Source organism: Phaseolus vulgaris, chromosome 7 (genome assembly GCF_051622355.1).
Source record: "Phaseolus vulgaris cultivar YP4 chromosome 7, ASM5162235v1, whole genome shotgun sequence".
In the NCBI taxonomy this organism is placed as follows: Eukaryota; Viridiplantae; Streptophyta; class Magnoliopsida; order Fabales; family Fabaceae; genus Phaseolus; species Phaseolus vulgaris.
Genome location: NC_143504.1, coordinates 8,392,166 through 8,418,605, shown reverse-complemented (window position 1 = coordinate 8,418,605; position 26,440 = coordinate 8,392,166). Strand labels below are relative to the sequence as shown.

The window sequence follows — 26,440 nt, the reverse complement described above, 5'->3', positions numbered from 1 at the left end:
ATTATTCGCTGTTTGATATAAAACTATCTCAAAAACTACTACGGTAAAAAGTGAAAGTCACAAACTCCAGGACATTATCATCATCATTCATTCATCTTTGTATATTGTAGAGTCCTCTTTTCAATTAACAAGGTGGACTTTAGTATATCCCCAAAGGATTTTAACAATAGTACTAGAACATTTATAACAAGTCAAATAAAAATTTTACTTGTTTTCCGTATTCATTTAAAAGATATTTTTTCAATCATATCACATTTCTTTTAGCTCATCACCATGATTCAATGATAATAGCTAAAGTTAATTTGGCAGATTTACTCCAGAAATATATTCCAAAATAATAGCTAAAGTTCACAATAATTAATGTTGTGATTCGTAGTGGAAAAGAAATACAAGTTTTAATCACAAGAACCTTGCATAGTAAGTAATATTTGGAGGTTGGAATCTGTTTGTTTCCTTTGAAAATGGATGTAATTAATGGACCTACCGTTTTAAAATTCAACTATTCTTCAGTTTCTGGAAAAGGTCAATGAACTGAAATAATGGTACTAATTGTAATAGTAACACATAAAACAAACCCCACCTTAAATAAATGGGCAAGTCGTGCATTAAGTGTTTCCCAATTAATATTGGGGAGAAAGCGCATCAGTATTCGAACCCAAGACCTTCTTGGTAAGGAGAGAAGAGTTAACCACTAGACCAGAAAATTTTTTTGTTCATATTATTATTTGTATTATACTTATTATTATTAACATAATTTATACGTATTAATATTATATTAACATTATTATAATTAATATTATATTCATATTATTAATATTTATTAATATTATGCATATTATTAATATTATTAATATTCTTAATATTATTATTAATATTAGTATAAATATTATTATTAATGTAACATCCTTAATTTTACACATATATAATGTAATAAAAGTAAAACAAGCAATATCTAATTACAAATAACATATATTACTTTCTCATATGTGTATCTCAAAAGAAATATCCCTCTTCATAGGGATTTAATATATACATCAAAAGTTTTAACAACAAAACAAAACATTCAAATAAAAGTATTTCATTTTTTCAGCTGTTCACTAAGGGAGCTCTATTACAGGTAAGCTATCTATATAAAATGTTTTGATATAATTTAAATTTCAAATTAATAAGTATAATTCATCAATTCTCATATGATTTCTCAAACCATCAACCTGCACCTGTCATACTACTGCTGTGAAACCCACACAGCCATGCACATAATTATCTCTGATCAGTTCTTTCAAACCTCAGAATCAGCCAAATGGACCTCCTTCGACTCTCACCAACTGAATAACTTCATCTATTTGATTTCATTATATCAGTAGAGTCAGGATCGCATTCACAGGACACTCACAAATCAATACACCCTAATAACAATCTCAACATGGTATTTCCTGAAAATACTACGTCTGGATCACACTTTAACCTCATTACATACATCATTTAACATATCAATGCACCACTCAATCACTTCATATATAAACTTTCTAAACAATCCAAATATATCTCAAACTTTACTTAAAACACATAATTAATTCCAAATATATGCTCTTTAAATCAATCATCATCTGAAATCACACAACCACTTCTCATCAAAGCATCTCACTTAAGTAATTCAACCAAAATATTCAAAAAGAATAGCTCAACTCATTTATATTATCATTCAAACACTTTCCATTCTCAATCACAAACAGTTTCAACCAATTATTCACCTTAAAATCAATATAAAAGATTCAAAATCAACCATTCCAATCAATATATTACTTTATTCTTCGAGAGACAATCCTGCAAGCAAAAATAATTGGAATTGGTGACCACGTCACCTCCACATCCAGAATCTTCTAACTTTATTGAAAATAATCTTGAACTTTAGCTGATGCTCACTAAGAGCTCCAAATCTACCCAAAAGTTTAAAGGTAATTAACTCTATTTAGGATTTTGATCGGGCAATCTTGTAGAGTTCATTGCCAGGAGTCTAATGGCAGACTCCGATCGTCAAACAGATGAACGAGGAGGTCATAATCTTAGAGAGAAGGGAGAGAAAGGAAAAGGAAAACTTTTAGAGAGATAGTGGTTATTTTAAAATGAAACCCGAATAACTGAATTTTCTATTTATATGTCATTTTCATTTTAATAATAAAATATTCCGGTATCATTTAAAATATATCCCTTCTACTCTAAGGTTATTTTCTAGATCCTTACAATTAATATTAGTATAAATATTATTATTAATATTATTATAAATATTATTATTAATATTATTATAAATATTATTATAAATATTATTATAAATATTATCATTAATATTATTATAAATATTATTATTAATATTATTATAAATATTATTATAAATATTATTATAAACATTATTATTAATATTATTATTAATATTATTATAAATATTATTATTAATATTATTATAAATATTATTATTAATATTATTATAATGAATAGTTTCCGGTGTCTGATTCTTCAAAATTTGATACTGCAAATGTAACCAAAAAATAAATTATGATGATGTATATATGTGATAAGTTAATGTCACTTCACACACAACTTATTTTTACTTATTGAAATTCATAAAAACAATCTTTAAGAATTGAATAATAATTTCAATTAATGAAGTGCCTTCTAACTTCAATTAATGAATCAACCTCTAAGACCTAAGTTCAAAGCATATTTAAATATGTATACCAGTTTAGGCTAAACTCACTAAAAAATTTAATTATATCTATTTATTAAGAATTGAGAAAATATAAAATATTTTATTGATGTTTTACAATAAACTTTTGACACTTAAAAAAAATTAAAAAACTCTATTATTTTGATGAGATTTTAGAATAAATATTTAGAATTTAACGAAGGTTTTAAAATAAACCTTTGGAAATTAACGAAGGTTAAAAAAACCTTCGTTATTTTGCGGAGGTTTTAAAATAAACCTTTGGAAATTAATAAAGGTTAAAAAAACCTCTGTTATTTTACTGAGGTTTTAGAATAAACCTTTGGAATTTAGCTAAGGTTAAAAAACCTCCGTTATTTTATTGAGGTTTTAGAAAAAACCTTCATTAATTAAATCAATTCCTAAGGTTATATTAACCTCCACTAAATAACCTCTATTAAAACCTTTTTTTCTTGTAGTGTCTAAGTGTTAGTTTTAAGGAACAAAAAATTGGATAATCGTGTATGAATCATGTTTGACGGTAATGTAATACAATAACTTGATTATTTGATTAATTAAAAAATGAAGAAAATTGTTATTGAATTTGGAAATAAATAGATAAATAAAAATTTATTGTATTTGAAAAATAAATAGAGAATTATTGTTTTGAATTTGAAAAATAAATAGCTTGTGAAGGAATGATTTTACATAACACGTAATGATGATAAAAGATTAATTAGAACTAAACAAATTAGTAAGATTCATTACAATATATAAAATAAAAATATAAAGTTGAACTAGAAGTAAATTATTTATGGGAAGACGTGCCACAATGTGGTCTTCGTATTTATCGTCAAGGTCTTCGTGGAGGGTGATGATTAAGATATCAAATTAATTTTTAACATTACATAACTTACTACCCAATATATAAACAATAAAATTTAAAAAAATAAAATAAAAATATGACGTAGCAGAGTTCGTACCAAGTTGACACGACTTCAGTATGACATGGCAGAATCGTATCAAATTGTGTTGAGTTATGCATATGAAGTCGTGCCAAATTGGCACAACTTACTCCAAATTTGTAATTTTTTTTAAATGGACCTCATTTTGGTAAAAAACAAAAAAAATAACCCATAATGGTAAAAAATCCGAAAAAGAGAAGGAAGAACAGCGAAATTGGTGGGGAAAAGAAAATCTAAATCCTTTTCCTTAGACAATTTTTACATTCCATACCTACAAATTTCTTCCTAATATAATTAATAGTGTGCCGCATGTGATAGAGTCCACATCTCTTCATTTAAAGAAACATCTTGTAATGATAACACATAACAGAAACAAAGTAAAATTGAAATGAAAATGGATTAATGAAAGAAGAGAAGTTGTTTGAAGGAGAGAGTTATCATATTTTTCAGAAATTAAAAACTCTCAAAAATACTATTTCAAGTATAAAAAGTATACGAAAATTTATTTATTTATAGTTATAGAAAGACTTAAAAAGCATTTTAAAAAATGAAATATATTATTAAAAAATCATTTATTCTAGGATAAGTAGAATTCCAACCTACTTTAAGCAAATCTTTTCTTAAATTTAGGGACTCTATAGTAATAGATAAAATTCTGGCACTCAAAGTTAATTAAAAAATTAGAATTTATTTATTAATAAATAAGTTTTTTTTTATCAGAAAAATAATTTGAGAAATATTCATCTAACATTTTGGTAGAAGAAATATTGATATTTTAATATTTTGGTTACCGATTTCATTTGGCACGTAACAGTTGTCATTTGACAAATAAAGAGAAAAGAAAAGAAAATCTAAATCCCTTTGTTGGGAGATAGAGATAATGTTATGTCTGTGTTGTGAATGGTGCGGTATCTATAGTTTCTCTTTACATGGTCCAACTAGTTAATATATTAGTGAAATAGTTGATAGAATAGTTGTTATAAGAGACTGCACCCAAATATTTAATAATATTTGGTCAGAATTTAATGTAATCAAAGCATGCTGACTTTTAATGTTGGTGGTCATTTCCCTGTGCCAATCCTATTTTCGTTTACGCAATTGAAAACAATAAAAGTATATAAAAATAAATAAATAATAAAGTATAAAGAAATAATATTTTGTTTTATCTTCTTCGTTTATTTATTTTTTTGTAAATTATTGGGCACGAAACAAAATTCCACCTTCCACCCTTTTCTTTGGAAAGGCAAACTAGAAAAATAAGCAAGTGCAGTGCAGTGGACTAGTCATTATCATATTACTTTATCTAATGTTCAAACTTTAAAATACAACTACAAGTGACTCTTCTTCCTTAATTTATTTGCTCAAGTATAGAATTGTTTTCCTAGAATAATAATTTTAAGAAAAATTATCAAAATGACCCTGTGTAGCAGAGAATTCAGTTCCTAAGTGTACCGGTGGGCACCGAACCGAATTGATAATAAATGATATTTACGCGATAACCTAAAGCGGTTAAGATACACCTCCAAAAAATAAGGAGAACGTGATTAAAGAAGATATGTTCTCCGGGTATCCCGTACATAACTGCAAGATTTACTCATAACCACCCTAAGCCCAAGGAACAGAAAGTCCACTAGCCAATCCTATAAATACTGTGCTCAGACTAAAAAAAGGTACGTTTTTCATCCACTTACTGAACCACACTTAGAATCTCTCACTTACTTGAGCGGAGTGCCTTCGCAGGTACTCTCCCCCGCCCAACCGAAGGAGACACCAAAAAGGAACGACCGACCGAAAAAGAGGAAGATCGATACATCAACAATTATACTACATCAACCGACCGTGCCTGGCCCCATCTCTCCACTTAGAAAATAGCCAAATTTCTAAATGCATTTTGTCTATCTGATTAAAAAAAACTCATCTGGAATTAGGTTCATGGAAGATCAAATAATGAGAGTTTTCATATTTTTTACTAATGGTGTGTTTGGATTGGAGAGTGGATTTGAGGGAGTGAATTTGTAGTGATTTAAGAGGAAAGTGTGAAGAAAGTGAGGTTGTTTGGATTAAGGTATATTAGAGTGGATTTGTGAAGAAAGTTTATTGAAGTTTGTGAGTGATGTGATGGTTGTAAGGAAATTTTTATTTTTTTTAAATGTATAAAAGGTAAGTTTATAAATTTACCCTTATTTTAAAAATATTTAAATAATAAAATATGAAATATTTTTCTATAAATTTGAATTAAGTAAAAACTTTTATTTCAACCTCAAATAAATTTTAATATAAAAGACATAATTTTATTTTTATTCTTTCATAGCTTTTATATTTATATTACTAATTTTTTTTTTTAATATTATTATATAAATATATTGATATTATTATTATTATATAAATATACTGATATTATTATTATACAAATATATTTATTTTATTATTATATTATATTATTATAATAATTAAGTATAATATTATCAAATTTATAACATAGTACGTTACAAACTTTTAAAAAATAATCGATTTTCAGAATCAATTAATTTATTTAATTTATTATGTTATAAAATTTATAATTAATTATTTTATCTTTATTATAATATAAATATATAATATTTTTTATTGTAATATATAAAATAGTGTTATTTTATGTGTATAAATGAATGAGGGTAATCTTGACTTTTTGTGTTAATTGCTTTATCTTTCTTTGTCTTTCTTCGCTACATAGAGGGGGCTGAATTTATCCTTCTTTCACAAATCCTTGCCTTTCTTTCCTTACATTTGAATGGATACAAACACAATCCTTCTTTCCTTTTCTATCCCATGAACAGTATTCATGCGGAAACAAACAGACCCTAAAGGAGAGGAGGAGAAGAGGGGTGTTCAATGCTGACATTTGTTTCTCATATGATACTAATTCAGTTCCCTAGAACTGAATTCTAGAAGGGGGGTTCTTTTTTCTTTGCATTTTTTAACCTTTTTTCAAATTTTTAATTTACCAATAACAATCAATATTTACAAAATTCTTATATTTCCTTCCATTTTAAAACTTTAAAATATTTATATTTTCTATAAAATCAAAATATATTTCACCTTAAATAATTTTTTAATTTCTTTTCTCTGACAAACTTTTTTAAAAAGTTTATACTCACTTTTAATACATTTTTTAAATTATTTTTCACCTATTAAATTTTATTTTATTTTTAATGATTTTCTTCCTCACTCATCCTTTACAAAACCAAAAAAAAAAAAACTATAAACTCTCTCCCAGAATTGGACCACCAAAAACTCGAATTTTAATTGGACATCAACAACCATAAACCAGAAACTAATGTCAAAATTCAATCCTCAAAAAACCTAGTTTCGACCTGCATTGGACAATCCTTCTTCAACTCCCTTCCTCCACCCGAAAATAAAAAAACCAAAATTCTCCTCAAAATCCGTCAAATTCTAGGTGAAACTTTTAAACTAAAAAAGCAAAATGTAGTTTGGAATTCGATCTTCAAGAAACCAAATTTGTCTCTGCTAAGGTTAATGGTCTAGTCTAAAAATAGTGAATGGGTTTATTCTAAAAACTAAAATGGGAAGGATTACATTTGGCAAATTTTTTTTTAAAAAAATTATTCTCAAATATAACATGCAAACATTGCTTTAAAAGGTCCATGAATTTTTTGATATATATTTTAAGGGACAGAAGGGGGCATGTCACTGTCACAATAACTCACAAGGCAGACAACAAATCTCACATGATTCTTCTGTTTCTGTTTTGTGCCTTGACCTTTTGCTATGGAGAAAGGAAGTAGCGTCTTTAGTTCTATGCTCTATAACTCCTGCACCCACTTCCTTTTATAACAACATCTTCATTTTAGAACTTAATATTCATCATCATCATCATGGCAAAAGGAAGTAGTGTCTTTAGTTCTATGCTCTTTAACTCCTGCACCCACTTCCTTTTATAACACCTTCATTTTAGAACTTAATATTCATCATCATCATGGCAAAAGGAAGTAGTGTCTTTAGTTCTGTGCTCTTTAACTCCTGTACCCACTTCCTTTTATAACACCTTCATTTTAGAACTTAATATTCATAGTCATCTCTGATCAATTTATAATACCAACCATCATCCCACCAACCTCCAACATGGTTGGTGACTATTATCCCTCGTTTTTTAAGGAATATCATTTCAATATTAAAATTATTTTAATGTCTACCTATCTATTATGCTAATGTGTATTTTTATTTGTTACATATTTTATCATTTTATATATCAACTAAAAAAAACTTCATAATATATAAAGTGGTTTAAATCTCACATTATAAATTAATTTTAAGATTCATTTCTCATTGATAGCAGTTTATATTATATAATATTTTTATTATAATTTTTATTTTTATTTTGTTATAACTTATTATACATTTATATTTACTGTTTTTTACACAAAATTTATATTTTATTATTACTACTACTATTACTTAAGATTTGTCTATATTTCTTATAGTCCTTTACCAATTGGACAAATTTTAGGAGGACTGATTATGATAAAGTGCATGTCTCTCTATATAATATGAAAAAAACTAATTAGTATTTTAAGATTATAAAGTTCAAAATAGAAAATTTAATCTTTTATTAAAACATGTAAAAATATTTTTTTTATAAATTTTAATTTACTTTCTTACAATTTCTACAAAAACAACTTATTTTAAATTTGTTGAACAATTTGAAATTAACTTATTCATTACGTAAAAGCTTATTAGCTTATTATATAAACTAGTAAAAACTCTTTTATATAATTTATTGAAAAATAGGTTAACTTACGCATATTCAATTTCTTTTATTTATTTATTATTCACATGCTAAACACAATAATTAGCAAGCCTGTTTATATTATATCATATCATATAATATATCAGAATCAATGGGCTGGGAATATTAGCACGAAGCGATTTCAAACACCCCAACGGCTTTTGCTTTCTATACCCCATAATTACTACCTGCAGCTTTATAGTTCTAAAATGATTTTTTTTTTTAATTATATCTCCTCCTTCTTCACTTTTCTTGTTTACGGTTATGTGTGTTTTTTTACTACATTAAAAATTTGTACTGCATAAGATTACAAATTTGAACTAACATTACTGGTGGTTTCAAGGTGGTTAGCATTTCCTAATTGCAATAGGTATGAATGGGTAACATCAATTAAATTTTTACTTATTTTAATGGTTGTTGGACAAGTTTTGAGATTATTCCATTCAAAAATTAATTTTCTTGGAACAAACAATTTGAAAAGCATTTATAAACAAAAAAAACAAAGTAATCATTTATGGAAACCTATTATTAAAACCTCTCGGGTCAAGCTTTATAGAACATATGTTTCCAACACTATTCAAAACATTTCATATGAATACATAATTCAAAATATTTATTTATGTGTTTTAGATTATACAATCTAAAAATGTAAAACATATACTTCAAAAAATATAGGAATGCAATTGTTCTTATTGCAGAATTGCACGTAATTGCACAAGATTGCAAGATTGCTAAACTGATCTTATTCATTTTGATTTACTTCAACAATATATATAATAAAATTACACTTATTGGAAGCTATAAAATAGGAATACTAACAGACAACAGACATGTAAACTGACCATTAATGCTATAATAACGGTAAAATAGTTTAAGGGTAATAAAATCAGAATTAATAATAATAAAATCAGAATTAATAACCAACATCCTCCTTTAATTCTGATTTGGAACAACCTTCATGCCCAACATATCATATCTCTTAACTTGATCATATCTGCAATAATCTGATCTTCTTAGTATTCCAATTTGATCATGTTCTTCCCAACTTGGTCTCGCAGGAAGTGATATCGAATATCAATGTGTTTACTTCTTTGATGAAAAACTGGATTCTCTGCAAGATTAATTGTAGAGACAATATGAACATAAATCTTAATTGGAATATCTAGATTAAAACCAATTTGATTCATGATATTGTTTTTCTCAATCGCCATCAATTCTTCATTCATAGCCTTTTGCCATTTGGGGTGTTGAATGACATCTGCAAGTCTCACGGGTTCTTCTGAATCTGTAAGAAAAGCAAAGTGAACCAAATCTCCATTGTCATCAACTTCATCATCAAGATTTACTTCGCAATCTTGAAGGTGTACAGGTTGTCGCTGCTGCCTTCTTGGTCGCTCCATCATAGTTGCAATTGGAGCTGTAACTTCAGGTTGGATTACAACTTCAGGTTGAATTGCAAGTGCTTCAAGAGTGACTCCATCTTCCACATCATTGTTCAAAACGTAAATATATCGTTTTTTTGAATCCATTTCAGCTGTTGCATTCCATTGCCATTCCTTATCTTCAACAAATGTAACATCACGACTCACATCACCTTCTTTGTCATTGGATTGTACAATTTGTATCCTCCATACTTATATCCTATGAAAATGGTCTTCACTGCCTTCTCATCCAACTTTGATCTTGCTGCCTTGGGGACATGAGCATAACTAATTGACCCAAATACCTTCAAGTGCTGCACATTGAGTTTGAATCTGCTCCATGCCTAAATCAGAGTTGTGTTAGGAACACTTGGAGTGGGTGATCTGTTTATCAAATATACCGCACATGTTACGGCCTCAACCCAAAAATAATTTGGCATACCTTTCGCTTTAAACATGCTCCTCACCATGTCCATGATTGTTCTATTCTTTCTCTCGGCAACTTCGTTGTGTAGGGACATGTTATGTTATGTTGCAACCCAAGTTCTTCACAGTGCCTCTTGAACTCATTAGACTTGTACTCACCTCCTCCATCACTACGCAATATCTTAATTTGTCTGCCACTTTGTCTTTCAACAAATGCTTTAAATATTTTAAAGTTGTGGAATACCTCATCCTTGCTTTTCAATATATAAATCCAAGTTTTCCTTGAAAAATCATCAATAAAGGTTAAAAAATACTTATTACCTCCAACTGATGATATGTTCATCGGGTCACAAACATCTATGTGAACAAGCTCTAAAGGAAATTTTTCATGCCAAGGCTCCTTAACAAATGGTATCCTGTGATTCTTTCCAAAAATGCAAGCCTCACACAATTGATCAGGGTGATGAATATGGGGTAAACCATTCAGTAAATTTCGTTTGGAGAGATTTTCCAAACTCTGAAAATTTAAGTGCCCAAAGCGTAAATGCCACAACTACGATTCATTATTCACTATTGCATTCAAACACTTGAAATCACCCATATGAATATTTACTGGAAACATGCGGTTTTTTGATAAAAAGGTTTTAAGAATCAAACTACCTTTTTTTTATCAAAAATTGAGAATTGATTTTTAACTATGTGCATCACGTAACCCTTTTCGACTAGCTGTCCCATACTCAATAGATTACTTTTCATATCAGGTACATAGAAAACATCATACATGTACCTGTGATCACCATTCTTCAATGTGATAAGAATTCATCATTTTCCAGTCACCGAACGAACCTGCCATCACCGAATTTCACTTTTGTGCGAAAGGAGTCATCCAAATATGCAAATAGCTCATTCTGACCACACATATGATTTGTGCAACCTGTATCCAAATACCAAGTCTGATTGTTTGGAGTTTCATTTTATGTGGCTGCCATTAGTACTGCATGATCCTCTTCATCTTGTACGTGATTACCGTCTTCTTGAGCATAATTGGCAACATGATTATCACCTTTTGATATGCACTCATTTGCATAATGACCACGTTTGTGGCAGTTATAACACTCCACATTTGATTTATTATACATGCATTCTCGTCCTCCGCGACCAGGTTCCCCGCACCAAAAGTTATTTGAACTTGGAATGTGATTGGAACCAATGTTGTTTTGCTCAGCACCTTCATGATTCTGACCACCACGACCTTTGCTGGAATAGCTACCACCATGTCCTCGTCCTCTGCCTCGTGAAATACCGTGTTTATGATAGGAGCTACCAATTGAGGCTTGTGCTTGTAAAGCATGTTCAATTCGTTTTTCAATATTATTGTCATTCATTCGCTGCTCATGCGCTCGTAGGGAACCACACAATAACCTTACTGTCATTTTTGAAATGTCATTGGCCTCTTTAATTGCGACAACAACATGTTCAAATCTGGGAGTTAAAGATCTCAAAATCTTCTCCACCTTTGTCTGCTCCGAATGTGTTTCACCATTGGTCTTCATATGATTTGTCAAGGCAAGAACTTTATTTATATAAACATAAATAGTCTCTGTGGTTTCCATCTGCAACCGTTCATATTGGCATCTCAGGGTTTGAAGACACACCCTCTTGATCTTGTCATCACCTTTATAATTGGTTGACAAAATGATCCAAGCATCAGTTGCAGTTGTTGCTCTTCTATTTGCTCAAATGTCTTGTCATTCATCCCTTTATGAATGAAATACAAAGCCTTATTGTCCTTTTTCTTCTGATCACGATGCACTACTAGTTGCGCCTCAATTACATTAGCAGCTAATGCAAACACTCCACTCTCAACGACATCCTATAACTCATGATAATCAAACAAAACTCTTATTTGCACACACACCACCGATTGTAAGTTTTTCCTAATAATTGAGTAGAATTCATGATAACAGACTGACTCTGATAACAATTGTAGAAACTAATTGAAGGAAATAACAGGAGGCAAAAGGTTGTAGAATCTAATTGAACGTAATTGCACAAGATTGCAAAATTGTTGAACTGATCTTATTCATTTTGATTTACTTCAATAATATATATAATAAAATTACACTTACTGAAAGTTATAAAATAGAAATACTAGGGATGACCCGCAGGTAAAAAACGCGGGGCGGGATGACCTTTTCAACCCGCTAACCCGCATTAGCCCGCAACCCGCGCGGGCCAGTAGAAGTTACCCATGACCAAGCCTTCAATTGAGCCAAAAGTTATCTTATTTTTATTGTATTATTTTTATGAAAAATTAATTAATTAATTGTCATTGTTTTAATATATGCAGATGACGGGGAAGATTATAATTATGAAAAAATTGATGAAGGTTCTACTAAGGTGACATCCAATGTTATTGAAATGGAAGAATGTCAATAATGTTTATGTTTAATGTTTTTGAATTAATGTTTATGTTTAATGTTTTGGAATTAGGTATTTTTAATGTTTTGGAAGTGGAAGAATAGTGATATTTGATATTTATCTTAGTGTTTTGATGTTTGACTATATTTGAAAAGGAAGGAAAAAAAATTAGGTTTGATAATAACAAATATATAAGTTTAATTTGACAATTTTTTAATAACAAAATGTAAACAAATAAATATTTAATTTTAAAAAAAAAGAACGCGGGCTGGCCCGCAAACCTGCGGGCCAGCTCTTATGCGGGGCGGGGCGGGGCGGGTCGGGGCGGGAATTCTAGCCCGCAATAACTTTGCGGGGCGGGCCAACCCGTCCCGCATTTTTGCGGGCCAAGCGCGGGGCGGGCTGACCCGCTTTACCATCCCTAAGAAATACTAACAGGCCTGTAAACTGATCATTAATGCAATAATAACGGTAAAATAGTTTAAGGATAATAAAATCAGAATTAATAATAATAAAATCAGAATTAATAACCAACACAAATGATTCCATATATAACAATGGGTAAATGGACATTTTATTTTTCTATTTTTTTTGTAACATTCCTATTTTTATTCATATTTAATAAAATAGAAAGAAAGAAAAATCTAATTAACATATGAACTTACAACTATCTCATAATTGTATCTAAAAAAAAATCCCTCTTTATAGGGATTTCAATATACACACAAAATTTTTAAAAGAAACAAAACAAACACGATCATCACAAATTAAAGAAAACAATCACAAAACAAAGCAAAGGGTAAGCAAACTATTTTTTAGAATTCTAATAAAAATTTGATTTTTTAAAAACACACATAATTTATCAAATTCTCATAATTTGCACAAAGTCATCAAGTTTCAATCACATTTATCATCCACATTATTCCTATCAGATTTCTACTGACTCACATACTCAAACACTTGACTCTACTTCCGAAAGACTCGTGTATTGAAATTAGCATCCAGAGACCCGCACTTGTTATACTACTCACTGTGAACCCAGGTCCTCCTAGTCACAAAGACACTTTAACCACTACACCAAACAAATTCTTTTGTTATAATATGATTTTTATTATACTTATTATTATTATTAATGTGGAGCACGTGAAACATGCGTGGGCCGCGACTAACGCAAGCCGACGCATATGCGTGGGCCGCGGTCGACGCAAACTGAATTTAAAAAAAATAAAAATTAAATCCATAAGGCGTCCGTTTTGCGTCGAATGCTATTTTGTGTGGGTTTTGTGCCATTTTAGCCGACGATATTAGCGTCCGTTGCTGGCCCACGCAAATATTTGGAAGCTAAGAGCTTGTTTTCTTGTAGTGATCTTAGAGAGAAGGCAAAGTAAAGAAAATGAAATATTTAGAGAGATGTTAGTTCTTTTTAGAATGAAACCCGAATAACTGAATTTCTATTTATATGCTCTTTTAAATTTAATAATAAAATATTTAGGTGTCATTTTAATTATACCAATTCTATTCTAAAACTATTATTCTCGGTCCTTACATTTTCTATGGATCGATATTTATCAATTACAAAAAGTTATTAAATATAAACTAATTTTATTATTATAAATAGTTAAATAAATTAAAGAAAATTGTTATAAAATATAAAAAGTAAAATAATAAAATAAATCATATTAATATAATTGATAATAAATAATGTACACTAAAAATTAATACAAATTTTTATAAATGAGTAACAGTGTTTATAAAAAGAATCATCTTTATTAGTAATTATATATTTTAAATTTTTGAATGCTAATTTATTTTTAAAATGAATAGATAAGCAAAATTCTTAACATGTAATATGAAAATAAATATTGTCAGTGATTGTGAAAGCATAAGATATATAATAAAATGACTGTGAAATTCTATGTATATTCTTTGGGAGGTGGTAGTGTTCTTCGGACACCAAATTTTAATCCATCTTTGAAGATAATTTGGTGGGACTATAGGTTTTTTCAATTTGAGAAATATTTTTCATGTTTGATATATGTTCACAATATAACAGAACTTTCTACTGTGATTCTTGACCAAATATTTATAAGTACAATTAAATGAAATTCGGGAGAGTACAAATTCACTATTCAAGTAATTTAATCACTTAAATTTATTATTAAAACTTTAAAATAAGGAACGCAAATTTTTATACTTTTTCTATGAATGAGTAAAATAATTATTTATTTAAACTCAGAATATAATATTGTGATGTTGTACCAGATTAATGAAATCATGATGCATGCAAATCTTTCAGGAAAAGACTGCTCGGAAAAAGAAAGTCATATTATATTCAAACTAGCCCACCACAACCATTAGACCTCAAACTTGACATAAGATAGAAAAGGATTGATTTGTGATTAATTAATTCACTGAAACTGATGAACACATTAATCACTTATTACATCTGATTAGACGAGTAATACAAAACCCAGCACGTGTTCTCACTCATACCCGCAGGGAATATTTGAAATTGTTTGGATTCACAGTTAATTGAGTAAATTTGTGAAAAAAATTTGTTGAAGTTTGTAATTAATGTAATATTGTGAAAGATTTTTAATTTTTTTAAATATATATAAATATAAGTTTAAAAAATAAATTTTTAAAAATTTATAAAATAATTTAACATAAAAAAATTAAAAATATAGATTAGAATTAAAATAAAAAATTAGTATTAAATTTAATAAAAATACGTATTAATAATTAAAATTAAAATTTTATTTATTGTTTATTTTATTATAATATAAAAGTTAATATTAATAATTAATAAATTTTTTTATAAATGTAATATATATATATATATTAAAATATAATTTACATATATAATCAGTATATAATTTAATATTTTTTAAATAAAAACAATGTAAATTCATCTTTCTCTGCAAATCATTTTAAACCAAAAAATTATCATTTTTCGTGTTTTTATTCTTTTTTTTTCTAATTTTCTTTGTATTTTAATTTTCTTTGTTCATCTTCGCTTAGAAACAAACCAGCCTCGAAACAAACCAGCCCTTAAACTTTGTTAAGAAGACTTTCAAGTTACATTCTCTTTTGGACTTAGGAAAAATAGTTAAAAGTGAATAAATTTAAATGTAAATTTACATGATGTTATTGAAATGTAATTTTTTTTATATAATTTATTTATTTATCAAAATCTTCTTTTCTTAAAATTATAAAAAATTTAAATTAATATAAAAATAAATGTTTTTTTATAAAGATTTATACATTTATTTATTTTGTATTTGAAATTTATAGTTAAATAAAAACATTATAATTATGTTTTAGAACTAATATTATGATGTAAAGGATATAAATAAAAGAGTATATTGTAATATTTAATTTAAAAAGGATATTTGTTTTTGTAGACATATATTAGTTTATAATGAAAATTTTATATTTTAGCATTGAATTATACAGAATACTTTGTATTATATAAATTATTTTATCATTTAAATTAAAAATCTAGTTTCCTTGTTGAAGAAAAAAAATTGTACTTTAGTTGATAATAAAATTTTAATATTTTAACATTGAATTTAGAAAATACTTTGTGGAGAACTAAAATAATTATTAAAGCATTGATGATAAAAGGGGAGTGAGAAGTCTTGGCTTGTTATAATTAATTTACGTATACATGTGGTGATATTACCATTATGATAGGTTCATCAATAGTTGGTGAAGAACAAATATGCAGATGATGATATATTTGATGTACACATTCATTATTATTTTTAATTAAAAAATTGTCATTTTTTACTGATTTTTATTTTCACTTTTTTTTTAAAATTACATTCCTGAAAGTATTAGAGGATCCACTTGTAATTATCTGTCCAGTTCACACTTTAACAACAATATGTAGTTCAGAAAGTGCCAAACGAAATCTTAATTATCGAAACTGGCTTCACAATTCTTCAAAATTTGATTAAAATCGAGTCGTAATTAATCTGTATATATCGAATTTGAACCATAACTCTCGCGTGGCTGAAGGAGTTATCTGAATTTACTTTCCACTTACATTAAACATATCATATTTTCCCCTCTACTTCATATTATGCTTTATGTAACTTTTAAATAGGGGAGTTTTTATTATTATTTTTACATTAATAGATAAATTAATCAAATTATATTTTTTATGTGAGAGTCATAATTAATGTTAAAGGGTCATTGAAGGGGTTGGAGTTAGATTGAAGGGTGATTGAAGGGATTGCGGTGGTGTGGTCGTCTCGGTGCAGTCTTCTGTAATCTGTGAAAGGTGAGTTTGATTTAAATCTACATTCAATTTTTACTTTTTCTGGATTTAAAAATTTGAAATTGGAATGTGCTGGTTTAATATATGATAAACTTGAACTAAAAGAAGAAAAAAAAAAGAATAAACTTGTATTCCATTTTCATTTTCTTATTACATGTCTAAGTCGAACATATTCGAGCTCTTGCACCAATGTCGTGTAAGTGCCGATGATTCAGCCATTAAGAAACTCCACGCTCAGCTACTCAGAACAGGCATGATCTTCCTCTCCCATCATCTCCACACCCAACTCATTGCCACATACGCAGCATGCCTTCCTAACACCAACCTTCACTTACTCAAAAACTTCTTCAAATGCATGAACTCCACCAACCCATTACACTTCAACGCCATAATATCTGATTTCTGTCGCAAAGGTTTCCCCTTTCTCGCTCTCGCCTCCTTCTCCTTCATGCACACCAACGGTGTCCCCTTAGATACCTACGCTTTGTGTAGCACATTGACCGCCTCGTCCAAAGTCAAAGACCTTAATTTTGGAAAGCAGATACATACACAGGGGGTAAAATCAGGTTGGTCTTCTAGTGTGTTTGTGGGCAGTGCTCTCATCGATTTCTACTCCAAATTGTCGAATGTACAAGATGCAACCCTCATGTTCGATGAAATTCCTGAGAAGAACACTGTCTGTGCCAATGCACTTTTGTCAGGTTATGCCGAAGCTGGGCTTTGGGCTCGAGAACTTGAACTTGTTAGGAAGATGCACGTGTTGAAATTGAAGCATGATCACTTTACTCTATCAGCAGCTTTGCGTGCATGCACTGGATTGTCTGCTGTTGAAATGGGTAGGCAAGTGCATGGTTACTTGCTCCGTACGATACCTGATGTAGAGAGTGATGTGTTTCTTCAGAGCGCGTTGATTGAGATGTATGGTAAGTGTGGATTAGTGAAGAAGGCTTGGCAAGTGTTCCAGTTGGTCGGGATGGAGATTAGGAAAGAAGGAAGAAGTAGGGACATTGTGTTATGGACTTCAATGCTTGGTGTGTACGGTAGGAACGGCCATTACAAGGAAGTGGTTGATTTGTATGATGAGATGTGGTTGGAAGGAATCCGACCGGATGGAATAACATTCTTGACAGTGATATCTGCTTGTGGTCGCACTGGCCAAGTTCATGCTGGTGTCAAGTATTTTGAATCAATGGCTAATGAGTTCAAGATAGATCATGGTCCAGAACATTACAGCTGCCTGGTTGATTTACTTTGTAGGGCTGGTGAATTGCAGCGGGCGTGGGAATTGCTGAATGAGGCACTCTTTAAGGGAATGGGAAATTGTACTATTTCTATGTGGGGAGCTCTACTCAGTGCTTGTGTGGATCGAGGGAATTTAGACATTGGAAAATTAGCAGCTCAGAGGGCTCTCGAGTTAGATCCTCAAAATGTTGGGATATGCATTATGCTGTCAAATCTGTATGCCCGGTTTGGCATGTGGGAGGAAATTGGAGACTTGAGGGCATTGATCAAAACAAGAGGGCTAAGAAAAGATGTTGGATGCAGTTGGGTTCAGGTGACTGACTAGTTGAATGGATCCTCTCTAGTTAACAACCAGAGAGGAAATCACAGGATTCAGATATAGATCATTGATGAATTTCTCTCTCGCTAAGTACTGTGCAATAAACAATCAATGGTTGTGATTTGGTTGGATCTGAACTGCATTGGAGAAGTTATCTTTGTAGGCTGCACACCAAATTGGTGGGAAAATGATCTATTTTGATGACGAGTTCCTACTGCAAATTCTGAAGATTCCCATCATAACAAGTCACAACAAGGGAGTATTGCCCCAGCAGGGAAGTTTAGAAAGAATGATTATATGTGACTATGTAAAATTGATTTTACATGAACTTGATCTAGCATAATGGATTTTAGTTAAAGTGTGTGTAAATAAATTAATTTATATTTTACAATATTTGGGCAAGAAGTGTTTTTAATTATAAATTCTGTTTCGATAATATTGATTTAAAAAAGTACTCTTAGACGTTTAATTATTAATATGCATATGTAAATGTGGATGAAGTAATTGCATTGATATATTCTAATATGTCTAAAAGATAAACTTATATAAAAACCCAAATTTCATATCATAATTATCTGCCAGTATGTGGTAGGGGTTGTTCTGATTTTTGCAGGAATGATGAGAATGCAGTAAAGAAAGAAAGGAGACAGGCTACGACCATGGCATGTGTGATGTAAGAAAGTAAATTTGTAATGATACAAGAGGAGTCAACATATGGTTTATGAAGTGAGAAATAGGCCACATGTTCTCTGAAATAAATCTGGTGATGTAGCAGAGTAGCTAATGCCGCCGAGGTTAAATTAGGATCTTGAATGGGGGCTGGTATTTCAGTGAGGGTGGTAGCTAGATGGATGGGAATGTTGCTCTATGTTTTTTTTTATTGATTTCTAAGATGTGTGGTGGATATTAAGATAGTAGGTTTTAGGAGCTGAGTTTTATGTATAAAAGTTGGGATATCTTTTAAATATTCTTATTAATTTATTTATTTTTTGATAAAAAAAAAATCGTTCTAATCATCATGCCTAGGTATCTTTAAAAACAATCAACACGCTTATGCCCATTAGTCATAATTTTGAAGGAGAATGGTCTCTAATCTGAATGTATTATCGTCCACTCTGCATTAGTCAACTGGGTATTGAACATTCTTAAATGTTAGTTCACATTCATGTGTAGTTATAATTTCTCACACATGTTTGAAACTGTGTAAAATATATGCCTTCCCCTTCCACTCATTAGTATTCTAAAGGTGAAGGGAAGAAGTCTACTTACTTTTTTTTTATATTTATATATTTTTAAAGTAGATAACAAAGTTAATGGATTTTATGTATATAATGTTAAAGGTTGCATTTGAATTTTGTGTCTATCTTTTAGTTTATTTGGATTTTGCGTATATGTTTTAATTTGTCTTTTTTTTAAAATTCTGTGCAAGTGTAATAAAGATGTTAATTTTTTTTTTACTATTTTATTATATTTATTTATTGTTTTTAGTTAATATAAATACTTGGAATATTTTCTAGACTTTCTTGTTTTTGGCTTTGTTCTGAGTGTTGGATCCTTAATTTATGCCTACCTCCATTCATTACACGCATGAATGTTGACTCTTTTTTTTAAAGTTCATTAAACTCTTCTGTAAGAGATGGTGGAAACATGTGACTTTGTAAGTCAATGTTTCTTCTATAAATAGATGTTTTTCTTCTCTTTCATAACACACATTCACTCACCCTCTTCTCTGTGCTATTTGTATGATCTTCAACGTATCATCCAAACTGTAGAAATTTGTGTTATATTTTGAGAATCTTGGACATCATAGCGTGCATAAGTCATTAAGAGTTTTTTTTTTTATCAGCAATAAACAATGAATAAATGTGAGTTACTTTAGGGGTGACTCAACCCTTATACAAATCACACGACCTTTAACCTTGTTCATAACACACACCCTGCCAACACCTAAGAACTTAAATAAAACCGAAAAAAACCGCCTACAACCCTCACTCTTATACCCAAATAAGACATCAAAACATCATCTTCATACAGACCAAAGGATCAACACACCAGTCAGAGAAGGAAAAGATAGCATCCTGCGACTTGGAAGTAACCCAAGCCCATGCCTTTAGTTGCACCAACGCGAATACTTCCAATACATCTATTACACCCCCTCTAAAAATTACTCTGTTTCTATGTTTCCATATTTCGTTGACGACCGCAATCCAAATCACTCCCCAAACCTCATTTACCAAAACAGACACGTTACTCAACCTAAACTGAGAGAAATTTTGCAGTGGAACATTATGAAACACACTTTGCACGCCCAACCAAGCACAACAAAGGTTCCACACTCGCCACACAAAACTACACTCAAAGAACAGATGAGTGTTAGATTCCTCCTCCACCCAGCAAAGACTACACACAGAACTTACCACCGTGATCCCACGTTTTTCCAAGTTAGCCATAGTAGCCAACATATTTTCCAACACCCTCCACGCCGTAACATGTGCAGAAGGTACAACCTTACACTTCCATAACTTCATAAACTCCCCCTCTCTCTCCCCTAATCGCCCCCCCCCCCCCCTAGACGTTGATATCCAGTTTTAACCGAATACCCTACCTCCTTCCCTTCCTTCCACTCCCAGCTATCTTCCTTCTCCAAATTCAAGCTCACACCCTGAACTTCCTGAGACAGTAGACACACTAAACTCTTTTCCCACTCAAAAAGACTCATTCTCCAACCAAACTTCCAAACCCAAACATTGTTGTTCCAAGCCCCTACCTCTATCACCGAGGAAGCTTTTGAGACACTAAGTGAAAACAGCCTCGGGAAAACACTTTTCAACGCCCCCCTACCCACCCAATTGTCTTCCCAGAACATAACTTCCTTCCCATTACCCACCTTCCAAGCCACGACATCTTCAAAATTCTGACCCCACCCTTCTAAGCTCCACACCTTCCTTAAATCTTTCCACCACAGGGAATCTGAACTTCCTCCCCTTCCCTCTCTCAAAATTCTCCAGCCCCCGTACTTGGAATCAATTACCTCCTTCCACAAACCACCCTTATCCGACCCCAGACGCCAAATCCATTTACCGAGTAAAGCCAAGTTGAAAATCCTTAAGTCAATGATGCCAAGCCCTCCATCCTCCCGCGCTTCACACACCTTTTTCCAAGAAGCCCACGCTACCTTTCTTCCATCAGAGCCCCAACCCCACAGGAAATTCCTTTGAATACTCACTATCTCGTTTGCCACCCCAACAGGCATTTTGAAAATAGATAGGTAAAACAAAGGGATAGAAGAGAGTACCGATAAGTCATTAAGAGTAATATTTATCCATACGTTAATGAACAAACTTTTACTATACATTTGAAACTTAGTGTGTGACTTTTTCTGTATAACAATTATATTTATAAAATAATTCCATTTCACTAGGTAATAATATATAATATAAAATCTATTTTAACTATATATTTGAATTAATTCACATAGAAATAAAAAAATTATATTAAAATTAATATCAAATAATAAACAAAATGTCATATACCTAATGATATGATTGAGTCAACTTAAAGGTAAAAAATGTGTTCCGAAAACGAAGTTAATTTTGAGGAAAAATTAATTTAAATAACATCTAAATCGAATCAAAGTCTTATATGGTCATAAGAACATCCAAACATAAGTTATTCTATATTTAAATTTAATTCAATTCAAGATATATTTTATAAACCCACTTGATTATATATTAAGTTTTGACTCCTTTATAAATAAATAAAAAATGAGACAGGTAAAAAAATATATCGGATTTGAAATGTGGGTTAAATAAGTTGAAAAATTAATACGTATAATTGTTTTTGTTTGGCATGGTTGTAGAATTCTTTCGGGTGGTCTATCTTATTAACTTGTTTTGATTTTTGTATCTAATTGCTGAAACCTTACATAGATAATCATAAACATTTTTATGAGTAAGAGAAAATTAAATTTACTATTTTAAATTTTCTATCATAATGAACATTATCGTGATTGAATAGAATGAAAATTTTGATAAATTATATTAATGTTAAAAATAACCGATTTAATAAAAAAACTTAAACAAAAATATTAAATTCATCACAACAATAAACACTCTCGATATGTTTAACCATCATAATTTATCTGAAAAAAATTAAGCACGATACTTTTAATCCTACAATACTTGAAAATATAAAGTTAATTGATTTTTATACTTTGTTTATCCCATTCATAAATAATTACCATTATTTAATTCCTATGAAAAAATAATTATTATATAGATACAGACATAATGGGCTATTTTTAGGCACAATAAATTAAAAGAATACACTTCAAAAATAAAATAAAAAAACATAAAAACTATACAAAATATATATATATATATATATATATATATATATATATATATATACACACACGTAATCCTCAATTAAAAACAAAAATAAAGATTAGACACTTTATAACTGTAACATCTCTAAATTTTTCCATATCTATAACCATAATCGGTATGAAATATTAAAATAAATATATAAACATAATACAAATATATCTAAAATTTATTATTTTAATGTTTCATATTATCTCTCTCTTCATAAGACTTGAAACATTTACATAAAATTTAAAACACAATTTCAAAAGAAAAAAAAAACATTTTCCCTCATCCATCTTCTCACCTAGAAACTTTATCACCTGTAACATCATCTGTTCCCGTGTAAAATACACACGATCATCACAGATCAAAGAAAAACAACCACAAAATAAAACAAAGGGTAAGCTAGGTATTTTTAAAACTTATTACACAAATATGACTTTAAACATCCACATAAATTCATCCTTTCTCATGCATTTCACATAACCATCAAGTGTCTATCAACAATTTCAATATTCATCTTTCTCATGACAAACTTCTACTGACTCATAACACATAGACACTTGACTCTACTTCCGGAAGACTCGTGTATTGAAATTAGCATCCAGATACCTGCACCTGTCATACTACTGTTGTGAAACCCACACAACCATGCGCATAATTATCTCAATATCTCCTCATCATCTTCATATGACAGGGTAAATCCATTTGATCTGCTATGATCAGTTCTTTCAAACCTCAGACTCAGCCAAATGGACCTCCTTCAACTCTCACCAATTGAATAACTTCATCTATGTGATTCCATTATATCAGTAGAGTCAGGATCGTCTCATTCACTCACAGGACACTCACAAATCAATACACCCTAATAACAATCTCAACACGGTATTCTCTTTCCTGAAAATACTATGTCTTGATTAGAATTCATATTTTGAACCTCATAATATCCAACATCAAATAATCAAATAATACCAATGTTTAGAATTTCCAAAATAAAAAACAATTCATCGACTAGTTATATAAATGTCTTAATTAAAGAGATTTTCAATTAACTATACATGAAATAAAAGTTTACATACTTTATAAGAAAAACTATATAGAAATAAATAAATCAATCTTTTAAAAGCGAATAAAAATTAGTTTAATATTTTTTTTTATGTTTTTTTATTTTTATTTAACTTTAGCTTGAGCTAGAATTCGCTAGCTTGAGCTAAAATCCACCAGAGAGCACCCAAAATTTTAGTTTGAGCTAAAATTCGCTAGCTTGAGCTAAAATCCACCAGAGAGCACCCAAAATTTTAGCTTGAGCTAAAATTCGCTAGCTTGAGCTAAAATCCATCAGAGAACACCCAGAATTTTAGTTTGAGCTAAAATTCGCTAGCTTGAGCTAAAATCCTCCAGAGCACCCATAATTTTAGCTTGAGCTAAAATTCGCTAGCTTGGGCTAAAATCATCCAGAGAGCACCCCAAATTTTTTTTAGCTTGAGCGAAATATGCAGAAAAATTCTGCATAACTTAATATACCTATTAGATTATAAATCAATATCTCATTCAATTCATAAATTATAAATCTACACATTACATTGAGAGTTCTTGTTCAACATGATACAATCACTCTCATTGAATCATTGAGTTATTATGTCCATTTATACATATATATGATTTCTAATTCCAAAACCATTTAAATCAAACAACCAATTCTCAATCACAACACTTTCAATTTCAAACAAACTACCATCTACTCAGAACAAGAAATCTTGCAACAAAATCTGGAATTGGTGACCCCGTCACACTCACATTCAAATCTTCTAACCTAGGGTTCTATTGAAGATTTTAAACTAGCTTCCCTTACCTGGACTTTAGCAGATGCTCACTAAGAGCTCCAAACCTACCAAAAGCTTAAGGATACCCTAACCTGCACCACAGAGTCCTGATCACAAATCTAACTACATCACTAGGACCCTGAGCTAACAGAGACTAATTCTGAAGATAAAAACCTCACATGCAAACTTAAATTAAAAGGCAACCCAACCAGATCAAAACTAACTCAAAGGAAAAAGAGCCCAGAATGAACTTACTCTATCTAAGATTTTGATCGGTCAAACTTGTAGAGTTCACTGCCAGGAGTCTAATGGCAGACTCTGAAACTGATGAAAGAGGAGGCCAAAATCTAAGAGAGGAGGGAGAGGAAAAGAAAAAGGGAACAAAATTTAACATACTCTATGAAAGATTATGATCGGTCAATCTTGTAGATCTCGCTGCCAGGAGTCCAATGGTGGACTCCGATCGTCAAACAGATGAGCGAGGAGGTCGAGATTTTAGAGAGAAGGCAGAAGAAAGGAAAAAGAAGTTTTTAGAGAGATAATGGTTCTTTTTAAATTGAAACCTGAATAACTAAATTTCTATTTATACAGCATTTTCACTTTAATAATAAAATATTCAGGTGTCATTTTAATGATACCATTTCTACTCTAAGACTATTTTTCTCGGTCCTTACTATAACCAACTATTATTTCGTCCTTAATAATTTCAGATCAATTAATGGATGAATAGCCAATAAGGAGAATATAAAATATTATAATTTTTACAGTCCTGAAATAGTAATTTAAGAAAACGTTAATATTAATACTTGTAAATAAGAAGCGAAGTTAGTGCGCTGCAATGCAGTGCTTAGACATGAAAAACCCAGTGTTCTGTAGAGGCCAGAGTTGGGCCAGACCCTAACCCACACAACTTTAATACGACTCTCCTTTTCCACCTCCACAATTTTTTTGTGCACCTTCCCGTGCGCCCTTCCATTTTATAGTGAAAAGAAAATCATGTGCAAATAAACTTATGTGTTGCTATCTCTTTATTGTGATAATAAAATATGAACAAAAAATTACAATAATTATTAAAATATTTTTTTATTAAATTTTATAATTGAAAGTAGTTATGCTAATTTAAATTATCTTTAACAGTCATTAGTACAATACAATTGTCCACTTGCAAACTTTATTTCTCTTGTGAAAATATATGAAAACATGTAATTTTTAGTCCACAAAATACCTTTGAATGTACTATAGAATGTAACCTAAAAAGAGATAGATTCAATCCTCAAATTATCTCCCTCTTACTTTAAATTTTATACTACAAAATTTTGCACCTTTGGACTACAACTAACACTATTCCTATTCCACCAATACTTTTAGGAAAACGATAATTACTTATACTTTCTATTATGTGATTAGTATATTTGTCATTAAACTAATTATGCTAACAATTTTCCTTCTTGCTGATGACTTAAGCCTTTGACAAAAATAGTAAATATGAATAAGACAATTGGATCTGTATCACCCCTTTATTGAACTCTATTTACTAATGTAAAAAATGTGCTTAATTTAAGACATTATTTATCCATGTTACTCATTTTCATAAAACATCAGTCGCCTGATGTAATATAAAAAAATTATAGTTAATAGTTTCATATATTTTTTTCAAAGTCTACTTAAATATTACACACCTCCT

General features: G+C 30.1%; 1 protein-coding gene across 1 annotated transcript; it reads left to right on the top strand.

Moving 5' to 3' along the window:
* The first annotated feature begins 16,937 nt into the window (after window positions 1-16,937).
* On the top strand, window positions 16,938-18,924 carry LOC137829520 (putative pentatricopeptide repeat-containing protein At3g23330). The gene has a single exon (XM_068636337.2). The coding sequence runs from the start codon at window positions 17,160-17,162 to the stop codon at window positions 18,570-18,572; it is 1,413 nt and encodes a 470-aa protein (XP_068492438.1). The 5' UTR covers window positions 16,938-17,159; the 3' UTR covers window positions 18,573-18,924.
* Window positions 18,925-26,440: the final 7,516 nt, after the last annotated feature.